At 40.1% G+C, this 12,135-nt stretch overlaps 1 protein-coding gene across 1 annotated transcript in view; it reads left to right on the top strand.

Moving 5' to 3' along the window:
- NKAIN3 (sodium/potassium transporting ATPase interacting 3) overlaps window positions 1-12,135 on the top strand; it is a 268,812-nt gene that overhangs the window by 131,773 nt on the left and 124,904 nt on the right. Inside the window, exon 4 of the mRNA XM_039254597.1 lies at window positions 4,453-4,650. Coding sequence (XP_039110528.1) covers window positions 4,453-4,650 — 198 coding nt within the window. The remainder of the gene's footprint in view (window positions 1-4,452; window positions 4,651-12,135) is intronic.

Raw genomic sequence — 12,135 nt, 5'->3', positions numbered from 1 at the left:
TAAAAAAAAGAAAGTGACAGCAAATGACAGACTCTTCCCCATGGAAGCCTGAATATCTTTTAAACCTATCTGTAAGGAAAACAACATATGATTGTTGATATATGTGAACTGGTGCGTAGTCTTTGTATTACATGCTCCAAACACGTACACCTCACTACCAAGCACTGTGTTTGCCCTTTATTCTGTGGGTCCACAGTACCCTCTGAAATATTTAGTGCTTTGTTGAAAAAGAACTGAAATGTAAGCAAATTGTTTTAACTTGTCTAATTCATATTCTGAGATGAACAGGTATCTCAAAAGAAGTTTCAACCAACATGAATTCTATTATATAAATGTAAACCCAAAGCTAACTCTTTAAAGTTGAGTAAAATCTATTTTGTTAAATGCATGTTCATTTCCAAATGGACTGGCTTATGATAAGAGAGAGTAAAAACACAAAGAAAGGAGATAACTATGCAAAAGTGGATTCAGTGACTCTTTCAGCCACAATTAAGGAAACATTAAAAAAAAGCATATTATTAGCACTTAAGCATCCATTTCTAAAAATAGAGAGGCAAATAAAAATATTAAAAAACAAAAAAAAGGGGGTGCCTGGGTGGCTTAGTCAGTTAAGCTCTGACTTTCGCTTAGGTCATGATCTCGCAGTTTGTGGGCTCAAGCCCCGCATCGGGCTCTGTGCTGACTGCCAGCTCAGAGCCTGGAGCCTGTTTCAGTCTGTGACTCACTTTCTCTCTGACCCTCCCCTGCTCATGCTGTCTCTCTCTCTCTCTCTCTCCTAGAAATAAATAAAAATATTTAAAATAAATAAATAAATAAAAGTAGAGAGGCTAGCTAAAGTTGGATTGGACACATACCCAAAAAAGCAGATGATTAAAAGTACACAGAAGAATAAGAGAGAGACCAGCCCCTTGATTAATAAGAGAAAATATAGTGGTATACTATAAAGAGGTGAATATTGAGCTTTTTTAGGACAGGAGCTGATTCCAGCTCTGTGGCTACACTTACTGTGAAAGGAACGTAGGCAGCCATGTCCACCTACACAGTTAATGAACAACATTTCAAAGAATTCTGGAAATTCCTTCTTTGTTTAATTCAAGTACCTGAAGAAAATGGAAACAAGTTTTGAATTCATACTAGAGAGATGAAAGTACTTTTAAACATTTTGTATTTGCTTAAATAGATATTAGGAGGAAGCAGGTATTATGGAATAATGGTCTTTTAAGTCATAACTTTGTGAGTGTGAGCTGATACAGCTAACACGTGGTCCTCCATGCACAGACTCTTGCTCTTCTTGCCCATCTGTGAGGCCAGCATCCTATGTTCTCACTATGTTGACTCCCAAACATCATGAAAAAACACACCAAGTTCTCTCTTCTCAGTCCCCTCTACTCCTTGTAATCTAGTTTTTCACTCCCAGTGCTCTCCTGGCATTGCATTTTCTATAAACCCCCTGCCAAACCCGCCATCAAATTCAGTGGTTCTTTCTAATCAGGCTTTGAATCTATGGTGTTACCACCTTCCCTGAAATTCTCTTTTCTGTTAGCCATGCTCTCGCTCGCTCTCTCTCTCTCTCTCTCTCTCTCTCTCTCTCTCTCTCTCCAAGCTGTCCTTATGCATCCCAAGCATTTCTGCTTTGGTTTCATGTTTCTCTTCTCCCTCCTTGCTTTCTTCTTCTTTGTCCTCCAGACTGCCCCTTGGTAATCACACACACTCGCAATGAAATATAAATATCATTGTTGAAATCTTTTAAATTCTAAAGAAAATGATAAGGATATCAGTCGCCAGTTTTCTTAAACCATGGTGTGCTTAAATCATCACATACTATTCTAACTCCAAGAAGTGAAAGAGAAATGACATTTGAGCTCCTTGAAATTATGTGTAACGATCACTTTGTTGATCCAGGTTTAGCATTTCGCCCATGCATTTCAAAACTGCAGGCTTTGATGTGGTAACAAACAGCTTCAACAAAGTAAATGATCTTCTAGATTTATTTTTGTTTAATAAAAAAACTTCGTTAGAGTTTTCTGTTGTGCCTTTCCTCGGTGTGCTTCATATAGGAAATTGAGTTGTGTGTTAAGGTTTTTTGCGATGTTTGAAATCTAGGTACTGAAGGGGATTGAAATCAGACACAAACTTGCAATAAAATTTTATACCAAATTTAAGTTAGAGGTTTAAGCTTTAAGTTTAATTTGATGCTATTGACGTTCTCATTCACATTTTAATGTAGTCATTGCAAAAAAAAGGTACAGTTTATAAATATTTATAGTGCCAACAAATTAAGTGAGAACTACACAGAGCGATTTTATGAGTGTAACAAATATGTATCATGAGTTCATAAATTCACTTTTGTTTTATTTGGGTAATATAAATTTTAGTCAAAATCATAGCGAAAGGAATGTAGAGTCCAGCAATAGAAAAGGCCACTGGGTAAGAATACTTGAAGAGCAGAAATTGCTATGACTTTTGAGATCATGCAGTTCATCCTGAACCTAATGAATTCTATTGAAACGGAAAATAATAGGTTTTTGGGTTATGATCAGGACTAACTGTGAGAGATTAAATCTGATGGTCAGGAAAGGGAGCGGCCAGTGTGCCGTTTGCCTGCAGGTAAATTGCCTTGGTTAAACTGAATTCACTAGCTGAAGCAATTATTTTTCCATAATATTCTCCCTTCAGGGGGCACTGCAAATGATACATGTAGCAAACCAAGAACCAAAAAAAAAAAGTAACTGTTTTATTATTAATAAAGTGCTGTAACTGTGAAGGTAACTGAATGATACATGTAACAAACCAACAACCCAAAAAAAGAAAAAGAAGTTGTCAAATGTTTTAACAGTGATCTAGTCTGAGGCTACTTACACGAGTACTTTGTTACCAACCACAGTCCTTGAGCTCACCAAGCAACTGAAATTAACTAGAGGCCAAGCAGGATTTCTGGGCAAGGCTTTTACTGAGGATTACGCTCCCGCACAAGGTAGAAGGTATGATGGGGAAAGACAGCATTCAGTACGCAGAAAGGGAGAGGCTAGGACTTGAAGGTCAAGTTTGGGGGGAATCAAGGTCCTGGCTCCTCAGCTATGCTTTTCAGTCTATGGTTTATGCCAAGAACAGTCCGATCTTAGTTGTTCAGTCTTTTGAGGAAAAACACCTGGGCTGTTGTCTCTGCTAAAAGCTCTGAAAGCCTATTTTGATATGTAAATACCAAGAATTGCTTTCCGGTTCTTTTGCTCGGGCTCTCAGTGGTGTTTTCTGGAAACAATTGAGGAGGAAGGACCCAGTGCCCTTGAGGGTATGGGGAACTCTAAAGGTTTGGGAGGGAGAGCACAGTAGGCAAGTGGGCTTTTCACCACGTGTCAGAGCTGCAAGTACAGACAACAGGGGATCCAGTTGTGGGTCTGTCATTAAATAGGCAATTTATTTAATTTATTCATTAAATTAGGCAATTTATTTTTCCTCTCTGCGACTTCCTTTCCTTACTTGTGTTAGTTTCTTATGGCTACTATACAACAAGTTACTACCAACATGATGTCTTAAACAACAGAAGCTTAATCTCACGGTTCTGGAGGCCACAAGTCTGAAATCAGTTTCCTTGGGCTGAAATCAAGATGTTGACAGGCCCAGGCTCCCTCTGGACACCTTGAGGAGAAGAGGCCCTTGTCTCTTCCAGCTTCTAGTGGCTGGAGCATTCCCGGGCTTGTGGCCACATCACTCCGATCTCCCATTCTCCATGTCCACACTGCCTTCTCTTCTGCCTTGTGTCTGATCTCCCTCTGCCTCTGCCTCATAAGGATAGACGAGATCGCATTCAGGGCCCAGTCAGATAACCCAAAGAAGGTAAAATCCACAGGCACCATTGAGTGGGACACAAAAGTCTTTTGGGGGGACTACTATTCCACTGACTATAAATTGGGTTACTAATAGTACCTACAGGAACCTTAAAGGATATAAAACATGAAAAGTGCTTAGAACGATGGCTAGGAAGCTAAGAAGCACTCATCAATGTTATCAATAAAGGTGATGTCGATGGTGATGAACAAGAAAACACAGACAAATGTTTCAAAATGAATAAAATAATTTGTTTGGAACAAAATAATTTTTAAATGAACACATGTAGGGGACTTTGCCTCTCAATGTTTGAGGTGTGCTTACCTTAAAATGGTATTTTTCAAAGGACTGTGTCTATGGTAAACAATTATAAGCCAGTAGTTTAGGCGTACGGTGTACATAGCCATTTGTGGTTCTGTCTTGTGTTCTTTTGCACTTGAAATCTTTTTTTTTAATAGTTTATTGTCAAGTTGGTTTCCATATAACACCCAGTGCTCCTCCCCACGATGCCCTTGAAATCTAAGTCGTCTCAACAATGGTCTTCATCTTGAATTCTTCCTCAGGTGCAAATCAAAGATGTGGTATGACAGGATTGTCCCTTTTGTTCTCGTGTCTCCTGCCCCCCAGGACACGGACCTGATGACGTTCAACATCTCTGTACACCGGTCGTGGTGGCGGGAGCACGGGCCTGGCTGTGTGCGGAGGGTGCTGCCTGCGTCAGCCCAGGGCGCGATGGACGACTACACGTACGTCTCTGTCACCGGCTGCATTGTCGACTTCCAGTACCTAGAGGTCATCCACAGCGCCGTCCAGATACTGCTCTCTGTAAGTAGCACATTCGAATCGCCGTCTGATCAAGACTTTCCTTTATGGGCATTTTGTATGTAAACCTTCTGTCCACACCCGTCTGGCAGATAACGCCTTAAATAAGCACGTGGAGAACATCCTCTAAATGGTGGAAATAGCAGCAGTTAGGCTAACATTGGCTGTCCTTAATGAGGCTACATCTTTTCCTTTTGGTGCCCGGACACTGTTTTAGACACAGTCCGTTCCTGTAATTTCTAACTTGAGATACAATGCACACCATTCAGTGAAATAGCACATCACCATCCCCCAGAAGCAGGGCCCTGTCCATTCTCTACTTCGGGGTCTTCTGCTTACACTTCTGCTACTACTTCTACCTCTAAAGCATTCTTTCCAGAGAAAGGAGGATGCAAACACACCACTGGCTTGCTCGGTCTAGTAAGCTTCGTATTTCAAATAACTATTCCCGGGGGCGCCAGGGGGCTCAGTCAGTTGAGCATCCAACTTCGGCTCAGGTCATGATCTCATGGTCTGTGATCTGAGCCCCACGTCGGGCTCTGTGCTGACGGCTCAGAGCCTGGAGCAGTTTCCGATTCTGTGTCTCCCTCTGTCCCTGCCGCTGCCCCCCTTTCCCCCATCCTACCTCGCGTCCTGCCCCCGCTGGTGCTCTATCTCGCTCTGTCTCAAAAGTAAAGGTTAAAAATAATAATTATTATTATTAGCATTCTTTAAGAAAACAAATCCCTTCAGAGTCTTCCACATTTTAGTGCCTAAAATGTAGTGTCAAGATATAATTCCATATAGAGGAGCAGAGAGAAGAAATAGCGGACTACAGGAATCTCTTAAAGTTACTTTTTTCTACCAGATTGTCCCATCCACAATTTGATTATAGTGTGGAGTGGAAGTAACTTAAAATATATACCATTAGTAACAATGCTGTTCCTTTGAGACCCAACAAGAACATGGCAGGTTGTTTGAGTCAATAGACAATGAAGCCATTTTCAGACATACTTTTCATATAAAGCAACTATCCAACTCGGTCCTTCTGTCCGACTGGTTGAGCTAGAATCAGAATAAAACATATAGACTCAACAGTAAATAAATAGACAACAACAACAAAATAAGTAAACAAACAACCAACAGAAATATAAGAGATGTATGTTAGTGAAGAATATACCTTGGAATTATTTCTAGAAAGAAGGTTGAGAGCTCCATGCTATCATGTAGTGTATCTCTTATCTACTGCTGTGTAACAAACCACTCCAACATGGAATTACTTAGAGCCATATAAATGCATTGCTTAGACTTCTGTGGGTCAGTAATTGGGGCAGGATTCCACTGGGTGGTTCTTCTGCTCTACGTGATATTGGCCAGGGTCACTCATATGAACCTTTCAACCACAGCCTTTGCTGGGGCTGGAATAACCAAGAAGGCCTCATTCACACATCTAGGGCTGGCAGTTGAGCCACATTCTTCTCCATATGGCTTGCCTTTTTGCAGAAACTCAACAGGCTTTCCTATAGCAAGGTAGCAAGATTCCAAGAGAAGTCCAACATGTAATCATTTATCCAGCTTCTACTTGGGTAATTCTTCCTATTATTCCATTGACTACAACAAGTCATATGACCAAGCCCAAGCCACATGTAGGAGGTGGCTCTAAAAAAGTGAGCATACCAGGAGCCATGGCTCATTTGAGAACACCAATGTAGTGGTCTTACCTCACTTGTATAACCTATGGATTATTGTTCTTTAACCCACATATGTCAAGCTTTAAAATAGTGTTTTAGAGCACATTTGAAATATAATTTTCTAGAAAGACTAAAGATTAGGATAAAAAAATCAAAGATTTCATCTAGTCCAATGAAAGCAAATTCTGCACTGAATTTAAAAAAAAAAAAAGAAAGAAAGAAAGAGGTTATGCTTTAACACTAAAGAATCTCTCTCAGAGATGTACCAAGGAATTTGATTATTCTTGGTTTCTAGATATTGCCATTTGTCAATAGATGTTTATCAGTTGTTTCCTAAATCTGTTCTTTAATTTCTTAGCAGTCACATATGAAACTGACAAAATATATGTTTAAATCTTAGCTTTTAAAAAAAATAGAGAGAGAGAGGCAAATTTTCTCTTAAAAATTTTCAGTCTATGTTAAGGTAAAAGAGTCCTATATTATTATATGCTAGATTCTAAAGGTTCTTATTCTGTTTTTAAATTTTGAAACATTTTTCTAGAATCTTTCATCTCTGGACAGATTTACCTCCTTTTCAAAAATTATTCAGAGCACATTGCTAACATATTTTGTGGAATGATAGCATGATGTTCACATTTTTATAATGCAGTAGAATACTGTGGAATCAAAAAGTCATTTCTCCATGGTTACTCCAATTCAAATGAAGAGCAAGGTGAAGGTATTTATTTGGTAAGGGGCTGAAGTGACACAGAAAAACATACACTAAGGAGAAATACTAAACAAAATGTATGTCGCCACCTAAAAGGACTTGTCAGTTATGAATTAATTCCTTGACATACTTGTTTAGTGACCATTCAAAGCCGCCCGCCTGCATGTATATTCCCGATTCTACTATTCAGCATTCTAGCTCAAAAGGATTAGTTGCTGATCTCTGACTTTTCTTGTGTAATATACCCAGGAGACAGTGTTCCAGTATTTTATCTTTTTATATTAAAATAGAATATACCCTGAGATTGTTTCACCACTGTCAAATTGTGTATTATTGTGTGGTTATGTGGGTTTTTATGCTTTCCACATATTTCATATACATATGTTTATAATTATTAGAATTACAATTTTTATCGTATCGTGTGACGATATGGAAATACTTCCTGTAATGGTTGCCTAGCATGTGCTGAGATGTCAGCCTTATTCCTGAAAAAAAGGGGGTGATGGTCACAATATTTAACAGCCTGTGCTACATGGGCGACATCTTGGCAATTAGACAAAGGGCTTTGAGATGGGACAATGTCCTGGAGGCCCTGCTGCACCAGGGGTACCCCTGTAATTTCTAGAGGCACAGAAAGATCTAGAAGGATGCAGGGAGAGGCCAGTGGAAGTAGGCAGGATAATGGAGAAGCCATGTTGGAGTCTGAAGGCAGCATCTCTCTGGCACGTGAAAGGGAACTATTTGAATGATTTACTCATGGATACCGCTCTGCTCTGCTGATGAATCCTGTCTAGACAGTTGTCCCCCGTAAGGGCAGAGCTCGGAACTGGAACAAAATGAAATCCCAGGCCAATACCTGCAGGAGCTATGTATAGGCTTGACAGAAACAAACAAAAAATAGCAGAATTCAGAAAGAAGGCAATGGCTTGACGTGCCCTCTGGGACCATGTGTCTAGCCCGACTGGCCCCAGCATGGGGGCTCTGGTCTCTGGCCTTGCCAGCGCCACTGTCTCTGCATAGCAGCAAACTGTCTCGGGCTTCCCTCACCGGCACCCAGGTTGAGGGGAAGAAGGAGAGTGGAAGGCAGAGAGGAGATTCCTGTCGCCTTAATCTTACAGAGGCCAATATGGCAGGGCTCCTGCAAACTGCCGGCAACACCAAGTTAAACTTCAGAGTGGAATCCAAAGAACAACTGTGAATAGTATGAAGGGAGGAGCAATATCTTATCCATGGAGGAGATGAAAAATCAAGGGCTGTAGCCAGGATCAAGCTGTGGAATGATACTAGTCTCTCTTGTCCGTGAGCACTTCCCCTGTCCTCGGTTCATGTGCTCATCATTTCTACCAGAAGGATGGCCAATAACCTCCTAGATAGTCTTCCCGGGCCCAGTTCTGCCCCCACCCCACCGTCACACGTGTACTTGGTTCTGGGGAGATGATTACAAAGTGCCATTCTGATCACTCATTTCCCTTCTGATCACCAGCCAAAGATTCCCACCCTCGAGATGGAATCTGAATTCACACCCCGTCACATGAGGACCTCATGACCTGCCCCCTGTCTGATTCCCGCCACCCCCATCTCCCAACACTACCCTGTCATCGTCACAGATGTGACAGGGTACAAGCATAGCATGCCTCCCCGTGTGCAACACTGTGCTTGCAATGGCTCCCCACCCCGCCCCTCTGCCTCCCACCCCACGCTCAGCTCTCCAGCCACCTGGCCACAGTCCACTAGTAGACACCGTCCCCCAAAAGTTTCAGGATATGTTAATTTTTAAAATAGATAATACATTCGCTTAGTACACAAACATAAAAATGTGTACAGTGAAAATACTCCCTCTCCCTTGTGTGCCCCTCTGCCTGGTTTCCCCAGCTCTGCTCCCCAATCGGCTACGAGTCTTGTTTTGATTTTTAGTGTTATCCCAGGGTGTCTGTATGAAATTCAAGAAACTGACTTTTTATTTGTATTTGCCCCCCCCCCCCAAAAGACAGCATATGACATCCACTCTTCTTTTTTCAACTTATTATATATTTCGGAGCTATTTCCGTACCAGCACATCACTGGTTCATGTTTATTTGAACTATTTACCTCATCCGAATATAATGATGTTGGATGTATAGAACATAGAGATAATACAGCTAACATAATATATAGTACATAGTACATCAATTATGCTTCATAATTATATATTATGTAACTACTAAGTGCAGTGTTGTACTAAATAACTGTGTTCATGTGTCACTGAGAACATTTCCTAGACTTGCCCCACTCACTCACACACACACACACACCCCGCCCCCGGGCTGTACTTGATGGCTTGCTGTGACAGCACAGTTTTATAATCATTGAGTCTCTGGTCTGTCTACCAGAATGAAACCCCCGTAAAGGCTTGGAGTTGTGCCGTTTTTTTACTTGCTCATTTCTGCAGTCACAGTGATAGCTGATTGATAGCACAGAAATATTTGATGAATGAATAAATGACCAACAAACGGGAGATTCCAAAGCCGGAAGTGAGTAAACACAGAAGGAAGGATCCACTGATCAAACAGTGCAAGAATGAACGAATGTGCTAACAAAATGCAGAAGCCAGAGTGAGCTTCATCTGGGAAATGCGGGGCTGTCCCCAAAATGTTCTGCACAGTGCACGACGCGGAAGCACTCAGTAAATGTTAGCTTTGTATTGCTGATACTGACGATGCCTTTACTGTAATCGTCCCAGCCTGTCCCTCTCCTCTCTGGGCTGGTCCTTCTTCAAAGACTAAGGGATCCATGCTGGTGTGCTGTCACTATTGAACTTTCAGTTCTTTAATCCCACACCTGACATCCATTCCCTGCAGGAAAAATGTCACTTTATGATCTTCATAGGACACTCTATGACCTTCATAGGACACTTAATCATAAATTTTTACACAGAGGACTGAACGTTCAGTTAATGCGTATTTATTTTCCTCATTCTGGCCTACTAGCGTACTCTCCTACCTATGCCTCTCAGGAGCATTTGGATGACTGAATCAATTTCATATTTTCATAAAAAATTTCAGAATTACCACAGTGAAACAATGATTGAAGTGGCAAGTTCTCAGAGGCTGTAACTTTGACTCCGTATTTACCCCACATCTCTAATGCCTAGGACTGAGCCTGACTCAGAGCTGTTGAGTAAATTGTATAAATTTTCTGGATTTTAGTTTTACAAAACACAAAGTGCATAATTTTTGACCACTAGATGTAATTTACTGAGGCTATGCCTTGATTTTGTTTCCTACCGCTTGGTAAAGAAAACATATCTGAAGAACACGCTTCCAAATTCTTTCTGATTCAGATGCTATTTGTTTGGATTGGTGCAGGAAAAGGAAAGTCATTCCACTCCGGGACCATAACTCTTCTTTTGAATTTGTTCTTCCACATCCACCCACATCTTCTTTATTTTGAGAGGGATTTCCCTGGTTTGGCCAAGTCTAGTTGCTTTGCTCCCATTAAAGAGAACATCAAAACAGTTTCTGGAGAAAATTTAAAATTATGTCCTGTTAAATTCTAGGTACTACACTATATGTATTTTCAGAACAGACTTCCAATCTGGAAATTTAACACCACAGACTTAAAGAAGACACATCTATGCCAAATTAAATACCACAATCCAAACTACAGCATTTCCTTTTTCCAGTGGAGAATATAGATAAAATATTTCTGGTTGAAAGGATCTCTATAGCCATTTAATCTCATTCTACAGTCTTATAATTTCCTCATTTAATTACCAAACTCTGAACATGAGATCTTACAAAACTAAATGAAAAAGTAACTAAAAGTCATTTGTATGATAGGCAAAGGGTCATTATCAATAACACGTGATGAAGTCATTTAAGTGAATAATAAAAACAATGAAATTTAATCATTAAATCAATGAAGAATATAAACAGATGTAATCACAGAATTGTAAATGAAGGTGTAAAATAGGATTATTTCAACGGTAACTTGAAATGTGCAAATTGAATTCACACTAATTTAACAACTTTTAAAAACAAGAACACAGGGCATAGAAGTAAATTGTTACTTACTTGTTGGTAAAGGCATTCTTTCTTGCAAAGCTCCTTAAAATGTCTACCCTTTGGCCCGGTAAGTCCACTCGGTGGAATTTCTCCTAAGATGAAAATTGAACAGCAACAAAGACCTACCTGCATGATGTTCTTTTCACTGTTATTTATAATACAAACCTGAGTATGTCTAAACATATCTTGTTGAATACAGTATGACAATTTACAGCACATTAACATGACTATTAGGTCACAATAACTACGACAATTTTGTATAAAATTTTGTATATAAAACATGGAAAGGAATTTATGATTTAAATAAGCAGCCAAGGAAAAGAAGTAAGATGCAAGAAACAAATGTGGAATTATGTGTGTTTCCTCCCAAAATGTTTTTAAATACTGTGTGTATTTTTAACATTGTGTTTAATCATCACATGATTTGTACAGAACAGTGGGAGAGATATGATGGTTGTTTTTCTTAGATCATTACATATTCCTGAATCTCACAATATGCACTTGATCATTTGGAGGCACTCTTTTTTTTTTAAATGTTTATTTATTTATTTTGAGAGAGAGAGAGAGAGACCAAGCAAGAGAGCAAGTGAGAGCAGGGGAGGGGCAGAGAGAGAAGGAGGGAGAATCCCAAGCAGCCTCCATACTGTCAGTGCAGATGTGAGGCTTGAACCCACGAACTGAGAGATCATGACCTGAGCTGAAATCAAGAGTCAGATGCTTAACCCACTGCGCCATGCAGGTGCGCCTGGAAGCACTCTTAAATCTAGAGTTATTGCATGTTATTCCCTTTTAGCAGACTGCTCAGTTCTGAGGTCAGTGACAACGGGTATTCAATTATGGCTCTTTTTTAGTTTCAAGCATGAGTTATTTGCTGGTAAACAGATCCATATACTCGTTAACTATTAAACAACACACACACGTGCACATATTTTTAAGGAGCTTATTTTTATAACTAGTAGACAAGTTCTAAATCTCTAAACCTGGAAGAGATCTTTAAAACTCCCTTTATCTATCTCTCTTTGGTGGTAATTTTACATACATATCGTCTTGAATCCTCGCTGTCAAG

Source organism: Hyaena hyaena, unplaced genomic scaffold (genome assembly GCF_003009895.1).
Source record: "Hyaena hyaena isolate Hyena2069 unplaced genomic scaffold, ASM300989v1 scaffold_496, whole genome shotgun sequence".
NCBI lineage: Eukaryota > Metazoa > Chordata > Mammalia > Carnivora > Hyaenidae > Hyaena > Hyaena hyaena.
The sequence above is the reverse complement of the archived record's forward strand: the minus strand, read 5'-3'. Positions and strand labels throughout refer to the sequence as shown.